The 23,771-nt window shown below is 41.8% G+C and overlaps 1 protein-coding gene across 1 annotated transcript in view; it reads right to left on the reverse strand.

The window, feature by feature from the left end:
* The window catches only part of PDE11A (phosphodiesterase 11A), a 244,679-nt gene that overhangs the window by 34,928 nt on the left and 185,980 nt on the right, over positions 1-23,771 (reverse strand). The window contains 3 exon segments of the mRNA XM_038422222.2: positions 7,582-7,682; positions 11,063-11,153; positions 19,660-19,769. Of these exon segments, the coding sequence (XP_038278150.2) occupies positions 7,582-7,682; positions 11,063-11,153; positions 19,660-19,769 (302 nt within the window).

Here is a 23,771-nt window from a genome sequence, read left to right on the forward strand (position 1 = left end):
TAGCAGGTAATCATGGAGTGAACCATGCCCTGTTGCCCATTCCCAGCTTCTGGCAAACAGAGGCTAGGGATACCATCCCTGCCCAACCTGGCTAATAGCCATTGATGGACCTATGCTCCATAAATTTATCTAGTTCTTTTTTGAACCCTGTTATAGTTGTGGCCTTTACAACACTATATAAAGATAATTCTTCGAATGCCCCTACTCTATTTGCGCTACGTTGATGACATCTTCATCATCTGGACCCATGGAAAAGAAGCTCTTGAGGAATTCCACCATGATTTCAACAATTTCCATCCCACCATCAACCTCAGCCTGGACCAGTCCACACAAGAGATCCACTTCCTGGACACTACGGTGCTAATAAGCGATGGTCACATAAACACCACCCTATATCGGAAACCTACTGACCGCTATTCCTACCTACATGCCTCTAGCTTTCATCCAGATCATACCACTCGATCCATTGTCTACAGCCAAGCGCTACGATATAACCGCATTTGCTCCAACCCCTCAGACAGAGACAAACACCTACAAGATCTCTATCATGCATTCCTACAACTACAATACCCACCTGTTGAAGTGAAGAAACAGATTGACAGAGCCAGAAGAGTACCCAGAAGTCACCTACTACAGGACAGGCCCAACAAAGAAAACAACAGAACGCCACTAGCCATCACCTTCAGCCCCCAACTAAAACCTCTCCAACGCATCATCAAGGATCTACAACCTATCCTGAAGGACGAGCCATCACTCTCACAGATCTTGGGAGACAGACCAGTCCTTGCTTACAGACAGCCCCCCAATCTGAAGCAAATACTCACCAGCAACCATACACCACACAACAGAACCACTAACCCAGGAACCTATCCTTGCAACAAAGCCCGTTGCCAACTCTGTCCACATATCTATTCAGGGGATACCATCATAGGGCCTAATCACATCAGCCACACTATCAGAGGCTCGTTCACCTGCGCATCTACCAATGTGATATATGCCATCATGTGCCAGCAATGCCCCTCTGCCATGTACATTGGCCAAACTGGACACTCTCTACGTAAAAGAATGAATGGACACAAATCAGACGTCAAGAATTATAACATTCAAAAACCAGTTGCAGAACACTTCAATCTCTCTGGTCACTCGATCACAGACCTAAGAGTGGCTATACTTCAACAAAAAAGCTTCAAAAACAGACTCCAACGAGAGACTGCTGAATTGGAATTAATTTGCAAACTGGATACAATTAACTTAGGCTTGAATAGAGACTGGGAATGGATGAGTCATTACACAAAGTAAAACTATTTCCCCATGGTATTTCTCCCTCCCACCCCACCCCCCACTGTTTCTCTGATATTCTTGTTAACTGCTGGAATTAGCCTACCTTGCCTGTCACCATGAAAGGTTTTCCTCCTTTCCCCCCCCCCTGCTGCTGGTGATGGCTTATCTTCAGTGATCACTCTCCTTACAGTGTGTATGATAAACCCATTGTTTCATGTTCTCTGTGTGTGTGTGTGTGTGTGTGTGTGTGTATATAAATCTCTCCTCTGCTTTTTCCACCAAATGCATCCGATGAAGTGAGCTGTAGCTCACGAAAGCTTATGCTCTAATAAATTTGTTAGTCTCTAAGGTGCCACAAGTACTCCTTTTCTTTTTGCGAATACAGACTAACACGGCTGCTACTCTGAAACCAGTTATTTGTGGTTCCTAGGCTATGCATATATTATCTGGGCAACAAACTGACAGTTCAGAAGAAAAGGTGACCTCTCATGCCCACCCTGAACATTGTGAGACATCACAAATAAAAAGCAGAGAGATGCATAAAGCAGTAACATAAAATATAGGTGATTCTGAGTAACAGAGCTGCTTTAAGCTCCACTGGAACAGATGCAGAAGGAACATACTAAATCCCCACAGAGATTTGAGCATCAGAAAGGCTCAGTCTGTGAAAAGCAGCCATGTGTGAGGAAACAACTTAACACTGCCTTAGTGGGTGCTTAAACATGGTCTCCATTAGGACCAGTATTGTAACTTCTGTAAATAAAGCTACGCAAGTGACATTCAAGAGTGTCTGAAATAAACGTAATGTTCAGTTATTTTGTAATCCACTTGAGGGGCTGAAGAGAAACATTTTTTGATGTGTTCAACTACCTGAAAGGGGGTTCCAAAGAGGAAGGATCTAGACCATTCTCAGTGGTATCAGATGACAGAACAAGGAGTAATGATCTCAAGTTGCAGTGGGGGAGGTTTAGGTTTTGATATTTGGAAAAACTTTTTCACTAGGAGGGTGGTGAAGCACTGGAATGGGTTACCTAGAGAGGTGGTGGAATCTCATTCCTTAGAGGTTTTTAAGGTCAGGTTTGACAAAGCCCTGGCTGGGATGATTTAGTTGGGGATTGGTCCTGCTTTGAGCAGGAGGCTGGACTAGATGACCTCCTGAGGTCCCTTCCATGATTCTCTGATTCTATTCTATGATTCTATTCATGCTCAAAGACAAAGCTGGCTTAATATATAATAAAGGTCTACAGTCCAGTGACTCAAGACATCATTTCAGTGAATCTCAGAAATTCTAAGGAAAAATATAAGGGATGAAATGTTGTTACCTGGCCATTGGGTTACCTGTATCTTTTTGATACATGTGTGACACTACTCTCATGAGCTGTAAGTATGAGAACTCATAGCTAAATTTTTTTTTCAATTCTATTCTGTTGTCTGTTGTGAGATTCATTGCCAGACCAAGTAATCAGACCTAATTCTCACCTAATCTCATTGTTTGTTATTTATACGGTTTCTGGGTATACATTGCACTAAACAGACAAACAATAACAATTCCCACCCTTGAGAAGCTCAAGAAATATGGGCTCAATCCTGTAATCTGTTCTGTTTGGGTACACCCTTATATTCTTGCTGTGTACAATTGTAAGGGCATGGCTACCCTTGCAGATGTAGAATGCTTTGAGTTAAACCAGCCTTCGGAGAGTGCAGTAGGGAAAGTGCTGCAGTCTGTCCACACTGACAGCTTCAAGTGTACTGGCGTGGCCACATTTGTGGCACTTGCAGCAGCATTGGGCATGGTGCATTATGGGCAGCTATCCCAGCATGCAAGTGACTGCAACTTGCTTTTCAAATGGGGTGGGGTGGAGTGTGACAGGGAGTGTGTGGTATATATGTGGGGGGAGAGCATGTCAGCATGCTATCTTGTAAATTCAGACAGCAGCAGACCCCCCTCCCTGTCCCGCCTCTCTCTCTCACACACAGCATTCCACACTAATGGTTGCTTTGTCTCGGAGCAGATAAGCAGACGGCTGTCAGAAACAGAGCTTTCAAAGGGCATATCTGCATTTCTACAGTGATTCAAAAACAATGACAATAGTGGCCACTTGATTTTAAGGGGATTATGGGACGTTTCCAGAGGCTGATCAGAGTGTGGTAATGCAACAACTTGTTCACACTGATGCCCGGGCATTGTAGCCAAGGTGCAGCAAACGTTATTCCACTCACCAGGAGTACCAGGAGCGCTCTAACCGCGGAGTCAGAGCGCTCTACATGCCTTGCCAGTGTGGACGGGTAGTGAGCTAGGGCACCCGAGGCTGCTTTAATGTGCTCTAACTCGCAAGTGTAGCCAAGCCCTAAGTGTATCCTTAAAACTACCTATCTAGATACTTACAGTGCATAGGAGGTCAGAATAGATTATCATAGTGGTCCCCTGTGCAGGACTAGGACTTAAATAGGAGTTTGCATTCAAAATCTCATCTACCAGTGATAATGCAGAAAACACCTTTGAAACTTTTCTAATTTATTTCATGTTTAGTGGAGACTTCAAGACACTTAAGTTAAAAAAAATGAAAAAAAAAAACGAGAAAAATGGGCTAGGGTACCAGGGGGATGAAGAGAAGCAGATGGTCTTTTTCCCTTTGTTCATAAATAAAAACTGAACGTCATTTTTGGGGCTCTGAAATAAATGCATTTCTTTTATTCCCAGCCATAGTGTACTTGAGAAAACTTTGATAGTTGACTGTTGCCTGACACTAGCCAATTATTCTTTGAATGACAAAAAGTACAGATTTTTTTCATGCATAAAACTAACTCTGGATACATGTAAAACTACAATATTAAACAAATGTCAATTGTTCACTTTAACATGCATTGGTAGGAAGAATAGAACCTCTGGTTTCACTTAAATCCTAAGTGGTAGGAGAGTTCTTCCTGAGTAAGAACCATAGGACTTTGCCATAAGTGGGTAAATTTGAAACAATACAAGAGTCCACAATAAGCAATATTTTCATTGGCAGGTTGTACTTGTACTAGCAAGTATCACAGTTTAAAAAAAAACAAAAAACAGTGTGGTATCCAGAGGATGTTTTCAGTAGACTGGGTTCCATATATTACCTGGAGTTTACAGGAGAGACAAATACATGATAGTCTGGCAATGAGTTTATTAATAATAATGTTAGTGATTGAGATAATGGAATGGATTGAGACCATTCTTGTACAAGGGAGAATTGTCCGGGTTTTTTACAGCTGAGAGTCCAGTTAAAAAACAACTACCACAATAATCAGCTAGATCTAAAAGAGGAAGCGGATATATAATTTGGCCAGAATTACAGAAAGAAAACTTTTCTAGAATAACTTTGAGAGCAATTATATGAGTTTATGCATTTGAGGGATGGCTATTTTTCTCTCACCTATTGTAGCAACTCTCACTTCAACCAAGGAGGACTGTATCCAATCCTCTCTGGAACCCATCAATGTTATTTCCAAATGTCACTGTCAGTTTGTAAAGAGATTTCTAATTGTTGGCCAGAAAGGATTGTTCAAGGATAACTGTTTACACTAGGACTTTTAAGGAACAGGTATCTGCTAAAATTGCTTAAATTATCTACTAAAACTTTGAGATAATTTATCATCAACATATCTACACATGTTTCAGAGTAGCAGCCGTGTTAGTCTGTATTCGCAAAAAGAAAAGGAGTACTTGTGGCACCTTAGAGACTAACAAATTTATTAGAGCATAAGCTTTCGTGAGCTACAGCTCACTTCATCGGATGCACATGTAACAAATGCCAGGTCTGATCTTTCACTTGCAGGTAATCTGTTTGTTCATTATTTAAAGTCCTATAAACATACAATACCTTGAGCAAGTCCTAAGGGACTTCCTCCCTCTATACTTTTATTGCTTCACAAACCAAATCCCTGAGTGCTAAGTGAACTTTTTGAACAGCAATACAGTGGAGATCCAAGAATACTGCAATGCTGATATTTTTCCCCCCAAGCCATTTAAAAGGCCGAAAACTGAGAAATTATGTCAATGCAGCAAGAATGTGCTTGCCCAAAAGAATCAGTTTGCATAATTTGGATTTTAAATGCATATACAGTCAGAAAGCTTACGTGGTAGTGGTTTTCAAACACACTTAGAGTAAATCGTACAATTATCATAGAATAGAACGAGTAGTTCTATTAGCACAGACGGCACAATAGAAGCTGGATTTGTCTTAATATGTGATAGTACTGAGGAAAAAAGAGGTCTTTTTTATTTTCAGAAATTCAAGTCATGGCCTTAGTTTTTTGAAAATGTTCTGACGTATTCAGCACATCAATGTAAATAATAAAACCCAAGAATGAATACTCTTGAACTTTAGATACTGCATGTTGTTTGACATCAGTACAGTTGATATACAAAAGGAAACTTGATCTCACAGTCAGACTCAGATTCACCCTTTCTGGTGTCAGGAGGTGGAAAGGGCTGTTGTGCCCAGATGGAGATTTCTCCCCCCAGAGAAGAGCAGCAACTGCCTGCCCTCTCCTGGGTATTGCTGAGAGAGAGCCTCACGCTCTTCCAGAAACTCCCCAGGATTCTGCTAGTGGAGTCTGCTCAGGAACTGTGAAAAAATTTATCATCATCATCATCCCCCCTCAACCAACCTGCCCACACCCCTTTACCAATGAATACCAACCATTTTTGGAGCACTAGCTACTTGTGTTAGGACATTTGGGGGGGGAGGGGAGTTGGCATATGGAGTGCTCATTATGGTCCCAAACATCACTGTCCTAAATCATTGGCAATTTCCGTTGTCATAGTATCCATCAAAATCAGGAGCAGCCTGCACAGACAACTTACTAGACTGGAAGGGCCAGAAAGTATGAGGTAATAGCTGTGAAGGCAGCTTTCTCCTGGTCCGGGCTCACTGTGTATGTTACATTTGCTAAAGGAACGTCTTGAAGTAATTCTTGTTTGAAGCTATTTTAGTAAAACTGTTTAATTTTGTTTTGAGAGGAAGATGCCTCAATTTGTCTATGAAAAGTCTTTAGGTGAGAGATGGCCAGAATTAGTAGTGGGTGAGCTTTTAATGCAGTACTAAAATAACACAACGAGCAGTCAGAGCAAGACTTTGTTTGCTCCATTCCAATCAGTGCCCAGCAGTATGGCATATTTTTAATATAGATTAACAGACCCATACAAGGAAAAGATTTTGCCTGAAGTTCTTTGGAAACTTGGTTTGGCATCAAGCCATCAGCACTCAGGATGGAGGAAGGAAAAATCCATATCCCTTTCCATACAAACTCAAAAATCAATATGTAAATGCCACCTAGTGGAGTGCAAGTAGGGTGCTAATGGACAAAGTATTTTCTAATGCACTGAAATTCCTTAGGATGGAACAGTGTTGTGCCTCGGCAGGAGATAAGCTACAATTGCACATGCTATTGTACTTCTCCCAGTAAATTCCCCAAGTGCATGCCAGCAAGTGGGATTCTGACTGACAATTTGTTGGAGGAGATGTGATGCTCAGGAAATGTAACACTGAGATGCCAACAATTGCACCTATGACTTCGTATGCCTATTACACATTGGTGTACTCAGTTTGAATCTCCTGGGTTTTTTTTGTTTTTTGTTTTAAACTAATTACAGTACCTGGAAAATGGAAGAACACATGTTACTTTGACTGCTTGGAGGTGTGATAGGAAAACCAAGAAGGAAAACTAAGAAAATGAAGTAACTGCATTTGTGGGACATCTCCAGTCATACTTGATTCAGTTAAACTTTGCAGGATGGATCTTCATTTGATATAAATCATCACATTTTGTCTTCAGTGAAGCTACTTTGATTTACAGGGCCAGATTCTCAGGTGGTGTAACTAAATACAGCTGTCTCTTTTTTTGGGTGAGGGGGCACAAATGGTAACACCACTGGGGATTTGACTAGAAATTCAAAAAGGCTAAAAAATGTACAATCTCTTTGTAGTTTTGGCCCACAGAAACAATACTGCACTCTTTGCACATGAAAGTCTCCTTTGGGAATCCTGTGTAGAGGAAATACAAGATTGGGCTATGCCTTTCTTCTGCAATTGCTTCAAATTTGAGGACAGGATATGTCTTGGCTTTTGCTGAATATCAAAATGAAACTCATTTAGGCATATGAGAAACTTCCATTAGCCTAAGATAAAATAAGTGTTAGACTAAGTATCTCCAACCATAATTAACCACTAACTTCACATATTACGTATCCCCATTGGTGCTTCATGGGTCATTAGACAATGTTCTTTGGATTTTCATTTGTCAAATATAAACAATGCCAATACCTACTCAAAATACAGAGTGAGATCTGTTGCCAATATTGACTGCTTCAGAAGCTGCATAAGGTCACTGTACTCCTTGGAGGACAAGTTAGCAAAGATGTTGTGACCCTGTAATGAAAGAGAGAGAAGCTAAAGGACTAAGATTTCTAACACTGTAATCTGCCCCATTTTGCTACACAGAAGTTTTTTCCAAATCCTGGTAAAACCATGATAAAATAATAAAGTTAATGCTACTGAGATTACATTAGGACAGGAAGTGCTGGCCACTGTAATCAAGAAGCTGGGCTGTGTTTCTTAACTGTGCTAATATTACAGCCTCTTTCAAAAAGATTTATTCTTTGGTCTGACTCTGCACAGACCCAGTTTATGGAGGAAAAACTATGGCCACTGTACATCTCAATCTTTCCCTTTTAGCAAATATTTTTGGAGCAGTGCTTTGTGGCTTTTCAGTTGTGCTGCCAACAGATTTATCTATGCTGCTGCTCAAAGGCATGCAAGCTGCTGTTAGAGCAGTCAAAGACACTAAATCAGTTTTTCATACGCAATACAGTCTCTCCAATCACCGTGACCATTTTCCACTATCTCACTATACATACAGGCTTTAGTCACTCAGACTGAAGAGAAGCTAAGTTTGTAGAGCCCTAGACCTTGTGGGCGCTGTGAGAAGGCACTTTTTAAAGGACTGTGAAGGCTTATGATTCTGGAAAATGTTTTACAGCCAGAATGAAAGGGAACAAATTATTTAATGTTGCTGTTTTGGAAAAGGAAGATAATATTAACAATTTTATGGTTAGAGATGTGTCAAATAAGGGGGAACACAAAGCCCATCATTTATCCAGAGATTTATCATTCAGTTTGTATGAAATTTGCAGTTGAATTTGGTTGAACTTTAAGCTAATACTGGACTTTGTAATGTCAGTCAGATATGATTACATTCACGTATTAACATTCCACTTAGGCATTGCTTCCTACCCTTCGATACAATGATGTTTTTGGTAACTGAATCTAATTTTGATAGTTGACTGCAGTATAATTTTCATATCCAGTGTGCACTGCCATCTAGTGTTTAGGAAGAAGATTAGAACACTATAAAGAAAACCAGAGCTTTCCATAGATAAGGGGCATCTTTTCTTTCTCTACTGACCCCTTAATCTTGTAAAAGATTTCCTTTCACCTATGTGTTGGGAAGGTGGGGGGAATTCTAGAAGACATTTAGTTATAGACTACAATTTAGGTATGGTGTACAAAGAAAAGCCCAAACCCACATGTGTTCAAAAAACAGCAGATAGTCACAGCATAGAATTACTCACTAGTAGATATGAAATATTATATAACAAACAGCTAACAAAGGGCTTTCCCACTATATTCAAGGCTTTAATGCTTGATGAATTATTTCATAATGTATAAGGCAACATCACCACGGCACAAAACCCATGATCGTGTGTGTCAAATGTGCCTAGAACAAATACAGGCACCTTTTTTTGTTCATGCTGAAACAAATCTAAAGAAATAATACAATATGCTAAGACATTTCTCTCTAGAAAACACAGACAGACTAAAATATTAAACACTAACATATAGGGTGTAATCTAATTTCAGCCCACTAGAATGAGAGGTCCAGATACTTGGTGCAGATCTGTATAACTCCATTGACCTCAATGGTTGCATCTGTAATTTTTTTTTATCCAGACAAGTAACAACACACAGAATGTAGGGCTTAAAATCATAGCAGGGTGAATTGGGTGGAGTTGCCAGGACAGATGATGTTTGGATGATGAAAGAGGAGTAAATTGGGTAAGGGAACACTTTGCCCAGGGAGGGAAGAAGTTTTTCATAGATTTTTGGTGATTTTTTTGAGGCCAGCAAGGATCATTAAATCATTTCATCTGACCACCTGTATAACACAAGCCCTCCTGTTCCGAGCCCAATAACTTTTGTTCCAGAAAGGCAGACAGTCTTGATCTGAAGATATCAAGAGATGGAGAATCTACCCCTTCCCTCAGTAGTATCTTCCAATGATTAATCATCCTGGGGGGAAAAAAATTGTGGCTTGTTTCTAATTTGCTTTTTGTCTGGCTTTAGCTTCCAGCCATTGGTTCTTGTTATGCCTTTCTCCTCTAGGTGAAAGAGCCCATTAGTACCTGGTATTTCTCCATGTCAAGGCACTTATCAAGTCTCCCCCAATCTCCTTTTTGATAAACTAAACAGATTGAACACTTAGGCTTGGTCTACTCTAGCAACTTTATTTTGGTATAGTTATGTTGCTCAGGGCTGGTCAGTTATGCTGCCCTAACTCCCAGTGTAGACAGTGCTACATTGAAAGGAGGGCTTCTACCGTCAACATAGCTACTGCCTCTTGGGAGAAGCCCTCCCGTCAGCATAGGTAGTGTCTTCACTGAAGTGCTACAGTGGCGCAGCTGCAGCATTTTAAGTGTAGACAAGCCCTAAGTCTCTCAATATGAGGCATTTTTTTCCAGCCCTCAGTTCATTTTTGTGGCTCTTCTCTGCACCCTCTCCAGTTTTTTCAACATCATTTAAAAAATGTAGACACCAGAACTGTCAGCAGTATTCTGGTATTGGTCTCACCAGTGGCATGTACAGAGGTAAAATCACCTTCCCATTCCTATTCACTCCTCCACTGTTTATACATCCTTGGGTTGGATTAGCCTTGCTGCTCCAGCATTGCTCTGGGAGCTCATGTTTGGCTATTATAACCCCTAAATCATTTTCAGAGTCACTGCTTTTCAAGATACAGTCCCCCATTCTGAAGATATGGTTTGCATTTTTCTTTTGTATATAGTGATGAAGGTATTCTGTAAAAAGTCAAGTGAATAACTTAGTAACTATATGATTTATTTTTGTAACCAGTGGCTGCCTATTTCCCCCACTTATTGTTACACTGCTAGTTTGTCACATCATGCATACAATTAAAATGTAAGCTCTTCGGGGCAGGAACTATACCTGCCTATATAGGTGGAAGCTCCCAGCACACTTTGGGTGTAACTGCAGTATATGTAATAAACCCAACAACAGTTACTGAAAATACAAAACTATACACTCCAAACATACTGTACATATTGTGGTTGCCCAGAAAGGAAAGCAAATTTGATGCTTTACATTTTTTATTTTTACAATAGAAGATGAGTGTGACAAGGTAAACACATTAGCTGGGAAAGGATTAAGAGTTCCTTGGCTCTCAAATGGCTGAGAAGGGTATACATAAGGAAGATGAATGATCCAAGGGGGATACAGGGGAAGAGTGTGTCCTTTTCCCCAGGCTGAATGAGGCAGGGAGAGTCTCAGGGGAAAATAGTCAACAGTTGCAGTTAAATTGTTTTATTTTGTGTTGTGTGAGAGCTTTGTGGTAGTCAATAAACGCTGTCCAGAGGAAAGGGCCATTAAAGGAGTTTGAGCATGGGGTGTGTTTCCCTGTGAGTGAAACAGCCCCCCACCCTACAGTGAAAGGAATAATCCAACTGGTCTGGTACCTCACTTTGAAGAATCATGACAGCATGATTAAAATGATGGTGCTCCAAAGTAGCAGAAGTTCCATAAAGTTGAGCCAAAGCTGATCCACTCCTGAAACAGAACAAGGGACATTAGCAATTAGCATCTGCCCTCTTACCAAACACATTTAAAGTGATGTCTTGGCCCAAACACCCTCCAATACGGTGTATGGAAATGCAGAGATGGAATTCCATAGCTCAATATAAAAAAGAAAAGGAGTACTTGTGGCACCTTAGAGACTAACACATTTATTAGAGCATAAGCTTTCGTGAGCTACAGCTCACTTCATCGGATGCATTTGGTGGAAAAAACAGAGGGGAGATTGATATACACACACACAGAGAACATGAAACAATGGGTTTATCATACACACTGTAAGGAGAGTGATCACTTAAGATAAGCCATCACCAGTAGCGGGGAGGGGGGAAGGAGGAAAACCTTTCATGGTGACAAGCAGGTAGGCTATTTCCAGCAGTTAACAAGAATATCTGAGGAACAGTGGGGGGTGGGGTGGGGGGGAGAAATACCATGGGGAAATAGTTTTACTTTGTGTAATGACTCATCCATTCCCAGTCTCTATTCAAGCCTAAGTTAATTGTATCCAGTTTGCAAATTAATTCCAATTCAGCAGTCTCTCGTTGGAGTCTGTTTTTGAAGCTTTTTTGTTGAAGGATAGCCACTCTTAGGTCTGTAATCGAGTGACCAGAGAGATTGAAGTGTTCTCCAACTGGTTTTTGAATGTTATAATTCTTGACGTCTGATTGGTGTCCATTCATTCTTTTACGTAGAGACTGTCCAGTTTGGCCAATGTACATGGCAGAGGAGCATTGCTGGCACATGATGGCATATATCACATTGGTAGATGCGCAGGTGAACGAGCCTCTGATAGTGTGGCTGATGTGATTAGGCCCTATGATGGTATCCCCTGAATAGATATGTGGACAGAGTTGGCAACGGGCTTTGTTGCAAGGATAGGTTCCTGGGTTAGTGGTTCTGTTGTGTGGTGTGTGGTTGCTGGTGAGTATTTGTTTCAGATTGGGGGGCTGTCTGTAAGCAAGGACTGGTCTGTCTCCCAAGATCTGAGAGAGTGATGGGTCGTCCTTCAGGATAGGTTGTAGATCCTTGATGATGCGTTGGAGAGGTTTTAGTTGGGGGCTGAAGGTGATGGCTAGTGGCGTTCTGTTGTTTTCTTTGTTGGGCCTGTCCTGTAGTAGGTGACTTCTGGGTACTCTTCTGGCTCTGTCAATCTGTTTCTTCACTTCAGCAGGTGGGTATTGTAGTTGTAGGAATGCATGATAGAGATCTTGTAGGTGTTTGTCTCTGTCTGAGGGGTTGGAGCAAATGCGGTTATATCATAGCGCTTGGCTGTAGACAATGGATCGAGTGGTATGATCTGGATGAAAGCTAGAGGCATGTAGGTAGGAATAGCGGTCAGTAGGTTTCCGATATAGGGTGGTGTTTATGTGACCATCGCTTATTAGCACTGTAGTGTCCAGGAAGTGGATCTCTTGTGTGGACTGGTCCAGGCTGAGGTTGATGGTGGGATGGAAATTGTTGAAATCATGGTGGAATTCCTCAAGAGCTTCTTTTCCATGGGTCCAGATGATGAAGATGTCATCAATGTAGCGCAAGTAGAGTAGGGGCATTAGGGGACGAGAGCTGAGGAAGCGTTGTTCTAAGTCATCCATAAAAATGTTGGCATACTGTGGGGTCATGCGGGTACCCATCGCAGTGCCGCTGATTTGAAGGTATACATTGTCACCAAATGTGAAATAGTTATGGGTCAGGACAAAGTCACAAAGTTCAGCCACCAGGTTAGCCGTGACAGTATCGGGGATTCTGTTCCTGACGGCTTGTAGTCCATCTTTGTGTGGAATGTTGGTGTAGAGGGCTTCTACATCCATAGTGGCTAGGATGGTGTTTTTAGGAAGATCACCAATGGACTGTAGTTTCCTCAGGAAATCGGTGGTGTCTCGAAGATAGCTGGGAGTGCTGGTAACAAAGGGCCTGAGGAGGGAGTCTACATAGCCAGACAATCCTGCTGTCAGGGTGCCAATGCCTGAGATGATGGGGCGTCCAGGATTTCCAGGTTTATGGATCTTGGGTAGCAGATAGAATACCCCAGGTCGGGGATCTAAGGGTGTATCTGTGCGTATTTGTTCTTGTGCTTTTTCAGGGAGTTTCTTGAGCAAATGCTGTAGTTTCTTTTGGTAACTCTCAGTGGGATCAGAGGGTAATGGCTTGTAGAAGGTGGTGTTGGAGAGCTGCCTAGTAGCCTCTTGTTCATACTCCGACCTATTCATGATGACGACAGCACCTCCTTTGTCAGCCTTTTTGATTATGATGTCAGAGTTGTTTCTGAGGCTGTGGATGGCACTGTGTTCTGCATGGCTGAGGTTATGGGGTAAGCGATGCTGCTTTTCCACAATTTCAGCTCGTGCACGTCGGCGGAAGCACTCTATGTAGAAATCCAGGCTGCTGTTTCGACCTTCAGGAGGAGTCCAGCCAGAATCCTTCTTTTTGTAGTGTTGGCAGGAAGGTCTCTGTGGGTTAATATGTTGGTCAGAGGTGTGTTGGAAATATTCCTTGAGTCTGAGACGTCGAAAATAGGATTCTAGGTCACCACAGAACTGTATCATGTTCGTGGGGGTGGAGGGGCAAAAGGAGAGGACCCGAGATAGGACAGATTCTTCCGCTGGGCTAAGAGTATAGTTGGATAGATTAACAATATTGCTGAGTGGGTTACAGGAACCATTGTTGTGGCTATACTTCAACAAAAAAGCTTCAAAAACAGACTCCAACGAGAGACTGCTGAATTGGAATTAATTTGCAAACTGGATACAATCAACTTAGGCTTGAATAGAGACTGGGAATGGATGAGCCATTACACAAAGTAAAACTATTTCCCCATGGTATTTCTCCCTCCCACCCCACCCCCCACTGTTCCTCTGATATTCTTGTTAACTGCTGGAATTAGCCTACCTGCTTGTCACCATGAAAGGTTTTCCTCCTTCCCCCCCATGCTGTTGGTGATGGCTTATCTTAAGTGATCACTCTCCTTACAGTGTGTATGATAAACCCATTGTTTCATGTTCTCTGTGTGTGTGTATATAAATCTCTCCTCTGTTTTTTCCACCAAATGCATCCGATGAAGTGAGCTGTAGCTCACGAAAGCTTATGCTCTAATAAATTTGTTAGTCTCTAAGGTGCCACAAGTACTCCTTTTCTTTTTGCGAGCCTCTGATAGTGTGGCTGATGTGATTAGGCCCTATGATGGTGTCCCCCAAATAGATATGTGGACAGAGTTGGCAACGGGCTTTGTTGCAAGGATAGGTTCCTGGGTTAGTGGTTCTGTTGTGTGGTGTGTGGTTGCTGGTGAGTATTTGCTTCAGATTGGGGGGCTGTCTGTAAGCAAGGACTGGCCTGTCTCCCAAGATCTGTAAGAGTGATGGATCATCCTTCAGGATAGGTTGTAGATCCTTGATGATGCGTTTGAGAGGTTTTAGTTGGGGGCTGAAGGTGATGGCTAGTGGCATTCTGTCATCATCATGAATAGGTCGGAGTATGAACAAGAGGCTACTAGGCAGCTCTCCAACACCACTTTCTACAAGCCATTACCCTGTGATCACACTGAGAGTTACCAAAAGAAACTACAGCATTTGCTCAAGAAACTCCCTGAAAAAGCACAAGAACAAATCTGCACAGACACACCCCTAGAACGCCGACCTGGGGTATTCTATCTGCTACTCAAGATCCATAAACCTGGAAATCCTGGACGCCCCATCATCTCAGGCATTGGCACCCTGACAGCAGGATTGTCTGGCTATGTAGACTCCCTCCTCAGGCCCTTCGTTACCAGCACTCCCAGCTATCTTCGAGACACCACCGATTTCCTGAGGAAACTACAGTCCATTGGTGATCTTCCTAAAAACACCATCCTAGCCACTATGGATGTAGAAGCCCTCTACACCAACATTCCACACAAAGATGGACTACAAGCCGTCAGGAACATTATCCCCGATACTGTCACGGCTAACCTGGTGGCTGAACTTTGTGACTTTGTCCTGACCCATAACTATTTCACATTTGGTGACAATGTATACCTTCAAATCAGCGGCACTGCGATGGGTACCCGCATGGCCCCACAGTATGCCAACATTTTTATGGCTGACTTAGAACAACGCTTCCTCAGCTCTCGTCCCCTAATGCCCCTGCTCTACTTGCACTACATTGATGACATCTTCATCATCTGGACCCATGGAAAAAAAGCCCTTGAGGAATTCCACCATGATTTCAACAATTTCCATCCCACCATCAACCTCAGCCTGGACCAGTCTACACAAGAGATCTACTTCCTGGACACTACGGTGCTAATAAGCGATGGTCACATAAACACCACCCTATATCGGAAACCGACTGACCGCTATTCCTACCTACATGCCTCTAGCTTTCATCCAGATCATACCACACGATCCATTGTCTATAGCCAAACTCTATGATATAACCGCATTTGCTCCAACCCCTCAGACAGAGACAAACACCTACAAGATCTCTATCATGCATTCCTACAACTATAATACCCACCTGCTGAAGTGAAGAAACAGATTGACAGAGCCAGAAGAGTACCCAGAAGTCACCTACTACAGGACCGGCCCAACAAAGAAAATAACAGAACGCCACTAGCCATCACCTTCAGCCCCCAACTAAAACCTCTCCAACGCATCATCATGGATCTACAACCTATCCTGAAGGACGACCCATCACGCTCACAGATCTTGGGAGACAGGCCAGTCCTTGCTTACAGACAGTCCCCCAATCTGAAGCAGATACTCACCAGCAACCACACACCACACAACAGAACCACTAACCCAGGAACCTATCCTTGCAACAAAGCCCGTTGCCAACTCTGTCTACATATCTATCTATTCAGGGGACACCATCATAGGGCCTAATCACATCAGCCCCACTATCAGAGGCTCGTTCACCTGCGCATCTACAAATGTGATATATGCCATCATGTGCCAGCAATGCCCCTCTGCCATGTACATTGGTCAAACTGGACAGTCTCTACGTAAAAAAATAAATGGACACAAATCAGACGTCAAGACTTATAACATTCAAAAACCAGTCGGAGAACACTTCAATCTCTCCAGTCACACGATATAGACCTGAGGGTGGCTATCCTTCTTCAGCAAAAAAACTTCAAAAACAGACTCCAGCGAGAGACTGGTGAACTGGAATTCATTTGCAAACTGGATACAATTAACTTAGCCTTGAATAGAGACTGGGAGTGGATGAGTCATTACATAAAGTAAAACTATTTCCCCATGTTATTTCTCTCCCCACCCCACCCCCCACTGTTCCTCAGACGTTCTTGTTAACTGCTGGAAATGGCCCCCCTTGATTATCACCACAAAAGGTTTTCCTCCTTCCCCACTTCTTTCCTGCTGGTAATAGCTCATCTTAAGTGATCACTCTCCTTACAGTGTGTATGATAAAACCCATTGTTTCATGTTCTCTGTGTGTGTATATAAATCTCCCCACTGTATTTTCCACTGAATGTATCCGATGAAGTGAGCTGTAGCTCACGAAAGCTTATGCTCAAATAAATTTGTTAGTCTCTAAGGTGCCACAAGTACTCCTTTTTTTTTTTAAGAGTAAGACTAGTTTCTTTCCAAATTAGGTGATGTTTTGTATATGTTACATATATTGCAGTGGTGTTTCTCATATACACAGTCACAGACATGTAATATATGTAGTGGGGCAAGGATTGCCTTTTACTCTACCTTTGTACCAAGCCAGTCCCTAATACATATAATAACAATGGTATATAGCAGGCATTTGCAAAACTCTGCTGTAAAAGAGCCTCAAGGGTAGTTAAAATGCTGTCCCTGCAGTGGGCTACACCAGAGTGATTTTAAAAATACTAAGAAGAAAGAGAGGAAGTAAAAACAGAAGTAGAAACCATAAAAGTCTAACATTCTTAGAATATATTTTTAATCATGGTTATTTTTTATAAAAGCTAGTTGCAATATATGTAGCATACAGTTTAAAAGTTCTAAGATGAAATTTTGAAGGAAGAAAAACTGTGAAATGTAATTATGAAATTGAGAATTGTTGGAAGGTGGAGAGGAATGGGATTGGACTGTCAGAATAGATTAATGTTCACCAGTATTTCACTTCTGGGACCCAGCCTAAAGCGACAAGATGGGTTTTCTTTCCAAAGAAATGAGTATAAGAGATTATGCTAGAAACGAATAGCAGGTGTCTCTTAGTAGCATATACTACAAAGCTGTACCATACTGATATTTAATCATCAGGGGCAGCTGTAATAGAGAGGGGGATAAGTGGGAAACATCATCCCTAGAGAAAACAGTGCTGAGGTGTACTAACAGAGCAATTTCAGAGAACTCTGATGTTGCTTCCATCATATACCTCTTGATCTTTCATCACACAAAACACTGGTGTGCAGCAGTAAGATAAAACGGGAAAATGTGATCCTTAACTTTATAAGTAAGCTTGGAAGAATAAATCATAGCTGCTGTTATGAGAGGTACAGATTCTGTTTTCAGGGATATTTTATCTATGTGTCATGTCTTCTCTTAAATGTCTTCAATAATTTCTTTATGGCATTAGAAAAACACAGTATCCTCTTTGTACTCAGTTGTCAGTTGTACTGGAAGTGACAGCATTCAAGTGCTAAAATCCTGTATTTCAAACTTCCCAAGAGAAACATTACGTGCCAATAAACATTCAAATAGAGAAATGGTTAGGTTAATCAGAGCCTGAGTCTATAGGGATTTAAATCCTACATAAGTCTTATTTTTGTGAATTAGGAACATGAACATCAATCAGCAAAATTTTTCCATTTGTCTTACACAGTTTTCCATTTTTTCTGCTTCTCATCAAGACTCCAGCAGTATAAAGCAACTGGTGGTACTTTGTAACCTTTGCACCAGTAGTGCTGTCTCTTGAGCAGTGCAATTGATTTTTCTTGCCTTGGCGAGTGACAATCCAGACAATGTCATTTGTTTCATTGAGAGTGAACAGCAGTACCAGCAGCTGAGGAAACAGCAGCTTAAAGAAATGCTAACTCGGTGCATCAGAAACATTAACCCAGGTGGAATGTAATGAGGCAATTTGCCCTAAGAAACAAAACAGTCAATCTACACTACACACTGTGCCACACGTGCTCCTTTTTTGCACAAAAATGTGTCGAGGGGGAATAAGTTAGCACAACAGCTCTCTGGCTTTCAAATAGCTGTGGAGCTGGCCACCTCTCCCTTTGGTCCACAGGACTAGCAGCACGGCAGAGAAACAAAACCATGCTGCGGCCCAGGGACCACAAAACGCCGATCTTTTTGGATTTTGGTTATCTGCAGATGATCATGTTTCCTTTGTCAGTGAGCCAATGAAACAATATAGGTCCTGGATTAGACATCTATCTGACAGCTCCATTGCAGAGCTCAGCTGGGATGTTGTAATGGGAGATTTCCTGCCCCCTTCCAAACCTGGATGGCAGGGGTGGGGGTGGGAAAGGAGAGATATGCCCTTTGATCAAAGGAACCTCCTTATCACCACAAGTAAAAAGAAAGGGAATAAACCCTTTCTCCCCCCACTACACTAAACTGCCTCTACCAGCAATTGCGTGGAGGAGGGAACTGCTTGAGGCAGTAGAGCATAACTGTGTAAGTAAGGATTGCAGGATCAGGCCCTGGACCCCTAAACTAGATTTCCTTTTAGAGTGAAATTCACTGGGATCTGTACAGCAGGTGCAAGATTCCACTTAACAGATAAGAATCTGAATAGAAAGTCTAACACACAAGCTCTATAACGTATCCATCAACCAGCTGGCCTAACAGAGGTGCCGTCTCACACTCTATGTACCATGCCAGAAGTCTCCAAGCCAGCCCCATAGTTTCATTGGGGTAGGCCAGAAGAGAAGCCACATACTTGTGTTTATATGGAACCAGTGGCCCCAGTACTCTGCACAGCTGGTGTGACAGAGTTAGGCTGGAATGACTGTCGCATCAGATTGTACAGATCCCCGCACCATAATTTTAGGTTGGTGGCAACCATTCCACATACCAAAGATTGTAAACTTGGGCTTTATGCAGGTGGAGTGAATGTCACCCTTTTGTGGACACAGGGCTTCAGTTTTACCTGCTTTTATTGAAATATATTAAATAACTGGAAAAGGTTTCACAATGATTCCAACATACCAGCCAAAGAGAGATTGGGGCATTTGCAATGCTTCTCATGATTGGTGTCGGCAGGTCTCTAGCTGGCAGATACCTTGACTGGAGGGATCATCAATGTTTGGCATTACATTTCTATATTAGGTGTTAGTTCACAAGGGGCAACCCAAATCAACAGCATGACACAAAGGGCAAGTCAGCAATTACCAAAAAAAATAGGGAATTATAAAGATGGATAGTCCCTCATTACATGTAAGCACAGGAATACTTGGCCTTGGCCTAGAAGCTCTGAAATTAATGCTTCATTCTTTATCCCCTGTCACCTTTTGCTCTGATATGGAAGGGAAACAAATTAAAGTAATAAGAATTAGAAAACTTACTTGGCTTGGAAGGCATTGTTGGTTCCCCTGTGGTCAAGGTCGTGACATAAACATCCCACAATCAACGCTAAAATTTCAATTTCAGTCAGAATCTCCTGAAATCCTGCTGTCTGAGAACAGAAAAAATAACTATCAGAAACAGGAAGGACAGATAATGTTAGTCCATCGAGTAACAGTCATCTCTGTTTTGAAACCACCATCCTTTAAATAAGGACAAGATAAATGCTTTATTGTCATATTATGTTCACTGCTGTATGCTAGATGGTTGGTGGAATAGATAATGTCCTTGTAGTGATCTATTATTAACTCTGTCACATTTTTAATACTCTCTTCCCCAGTACCCAGAAGGTGCAGTGAGAAAAGAGCCAAAAATAAAAACAATCCTTACACACTAAGATGAGAAGCTGAAATTACGTATGTGAAAAACATAAAATCTGTTTCATTTTAAAATTACTATTAAGTAGACAGAGACTTCTTAGATCCTGAGGTGCTGTATTTGTTGTACATTGTTGGAAACAACTTACAAGCTAAATCAAAGGAGGCTTAAAAGAGAGAAGCTAAATATCAGCTATGCAAATACTAAAGCAGTCAGAGACTGTTTTGTTCACTGCAACAAAGGAGATTAGAAACAACATTCCATGATTTTAGGTGAAATACCTTGAATAGCATAATTCTACTAGAAATACCCTGCATGAGTTTGAGAGGAGATTTTTCTTAAATAAAGCACAGGAATTCTTCAGCGATCAAACTGATATGGATGATATGAGAAATACAGAATGTACTTTAGGCAAAATCAAGGCCACCTTAGCTCACATGTGCTGGGATTATTTTTTTTTTAAAACTTCCGATTTCTGCCTTGGGTTGGATTTGAACTCTCAGTGTCTGGGACAATGCTTAGATTCATCAGTTATAATGCACCATTGGCCCCAGTTAGGTCCTGTCCCAAATATGCTGGTTTGAAGAGAAGAGGAGGTGAGTGATGAAGGAAACCCTTCCTGACACTAGAATTCCCCTGCAGGGAGATAGCAGTACAGTAGTTTGTCTGCCTGAGCAGCCTGAGACCAGCAGAGGAGGTACTAGCATTGCTGACCCTGCAAAATTTCCCATAAGCATTTGACTGGGTTGTTGGGTGTCCCACTGGCAGACTACTGTGCTTTGAAGAGCTACGCTAGAAGGACTGCATGATATCCTTTTTCTAAAGATACAGCAGGACTCACTGATGAATTTGCTCCCACACAGCACTCTTGGAGATATTATGCCTGCTTCTGCCCTGGTGCTGGCATAATGTCTTCAGACACCTCAAATCACACACGTTGCATTCTGTACTACCCCATTCCCTCAGAGCCTGTGTCCCTAAGAGGAATAATTTGGTCCTCAGATTTTGAAAAAGCACAAGGTAAAATTGATGCCAAAAATGACAGGCTAAGCTAGGAAGTCATGATATGGGGCCTGACTTTCAGCAGTGCTGAGCACCAAGAAATTTAACTGAAGTCCATGGGAGTGGCAGATGCTCAGCACTTCTGCACAATCAGCTCCACAGAATGCAAAATACTTTGATGTATAGCAGAGTATCTCAGAGAAGGGAAATAAGCAATTCTCACTGAATTTCTTCAGTCAAAAGAGGTTAGCAACGGAGAAGACCAGATATTAAGTTCACTTAAGATATTAAGTTGACCTTTGTCAGGAAGATGCATTATGCAAATAATTTTATTGAGAATATGGTATGTAAAATAGAAAAGTTTGCTAATAAGGCCAAAAGCAGAGTTGTGTCCACTAAGGAGGAACAAGACAACCAGATGCAGAGAGATTTTGAGCTTTTAGTTAACAGGGTCAGTAAATGGAAAATGCTGTTTAATGCAGGCAACTATTTAAAAAAAGACAAGAGGTGTGAGGAGGAATAACAAATTTTAGAGTATGTTTTAGACCCAGTGTACTGACCCAGGATAAGGATTTATTGGTTACTATAAAAAAAAATCCTTGGAGCCATCGACCCAGTGTATCACTGCAATAATAAAGGCAAGCAGGATACTGGGATGTGTCAGCAAAGGGACAGAGTACAAATCAAAACACCAGGTAGAGCTTATCTAGAATTCTGTGTTCAGTTTGGATTCCAATAGCCCTAGAGCACAGAACCTCAAAAACTCAAGGTGATTTTGGTTATTATAAGGAAACACTTAAAGAGGCTTTGTTTATTATTGTTCATAAATGATCTGGAGGATGGTGTGGATTGCACTCTCAGCAAATTTGCGGATGATACTAAACTGGGAGGAGTGGTAGATACGCTGGAGGGGAGGGATAGGATACAGAAGGACCTAGACAAATTGGAGGATTGGGCCAAAAGAAATCTAATGAGGTTCAATAAGGATAAGTGCAGGGTCCTGCACTTAGGATGGAAGAATCCAATGCACCGCTACAGACTAGGGACCGAATGGCTCGGCAGCAGTTCTGCGGAAAAGGACCTAGGGGTGACAGTGGACGAGAAGCTGGATATGAGTCAGCAGTGTGCCCTTGTTGCCAAGAAGGCCAATGGCATTTTGGGATGTATAAGTAGGGGCATAGCGAGCAGATCGAGGGACGTGATCGTTCCCCTCTATTCGACACTGGTGAGGCCTCATCTGGAGTACTGTGTCCAGTTTTGGGCCCCACACTACAGGAAGGATGTGGATAAATTGGAAAGAGTACAACGAAGGGCAACGAAAATGATTAGGGGTCTAGAGCACATGACTTATGAGGAGAGGCTGAGGGAGCTGGGATTGTTTAGTCTGCAGAAGAGAAGAATGAGGGGGGATTTGATAGCTGCTTTCAACTACCTGAAAGGGGGTTTCAAAGAGGATGGCTCTAGACTGTTCTCAATGGTAGCAGATGACAGAACGAGGAGTAATGGTCTCAAGTTGCAATGGGGGAGGTTTAGATTGGATATTAGGAAAAACTTTTTCACTAAGAGGGTGGTGAAACACTGGAATGCGTTACCTAGGGAGGTGGTAGAATCTCCTTCCTTAGAGGTTTTTAAGGTCAGGCTTGACAAAGCCCTGGCTGGGATGATTTAACTGGGACTTGGTCCTGCTTTGAGCAGGGGGTTGGACTAGATGACCTTCTGGGGTCCCTTCCAACCCTGATATTCTATGATTCTATGATTCTATGATTCTATTCAAAAACAGAAATCTCTGACAAACTAGGGTGGCTCATTTAATGAAGGAATTAAATTAACTGCTTACAATTGTTGAAAAGTAAGGGATATTTTTTATTTATAATTTTATATGGTATTTGACTTAGAGGACTACATTTATTGACTAATTGGTAAATATGGCAGCAAAGTGTGTAAATGATGGAAAGAAGTTTTAATGGAGGAACAGGAAACAAGCACAAATCAAGAAAGTAAGAGGGCAAAGTGCACAGCTTTTCATCAGACAGAAATATGTAACCATTACTTAATCTCTGATGATGCTCTGGAGTAACAAACATAAATGGCTAGATTGGAATCAGTGGTGTGAGGTAGTACAGGCCATATGAGACCCTTGTAAGTTACACATTTGAGTGGCACAACCAACCAGTGGAATCTAGGAGAAACCTACATTTTCATGACAGGTGGAGCGCTCTGTTACATCAATGTATCAAGTAAGGTATGAATTGCAATCTAAATGCCATGTTGTTTGTCTACACCCCAGTGATACCAGCAAAAATATCAAGGGGAGGCCAACTGGGAAGGCAAAACTGAAATGGTTTGTGTCTGCAAATATCTTATGTGCACCTTTAATATTATAACAAAGATGTTCATGGATGCTATCCAGAAAACATCTTTTCTACTTTTCTCATTTGTCTTTGGGAAAAAATACCTTCATGGTGGTGTTACAATGCAGAAGCTGCATGTGCTTTCTGCCACCTCCCATGAATCAGTTTTGCCGTTACTTATGCTCCCTTTGGACCTGATTCAAATCCAGCTGAACTCAATGAAAAGACTCCTATTGATTTCAATGTGCATTGGATCATGCTTTTAAACAGACATACTCAACTTAAGTTACACCACCCCTTGCACTTTGTAAAATTAGACACAACAGCTTTGAATGTGCTCTAGCAGACCATAGTCACGCCCACACTCTTCCATGGTGTCACAT

This window comes from Dermochelys coriacea, chromosome 11, assembly GCF_009764565.3.
Source record: "Dermochelys coriacea isolate rDerCor1 chromosome 11, rDerCor1.pri.v4, whole genome shotgun sequence".
In the NCBI taxonomy this organism is placed as follows: Eukaryota; Metazoa; Chordata; order Testudines; family Dermochelyidae; genus Dermochelys; species Dermochelys coriacea.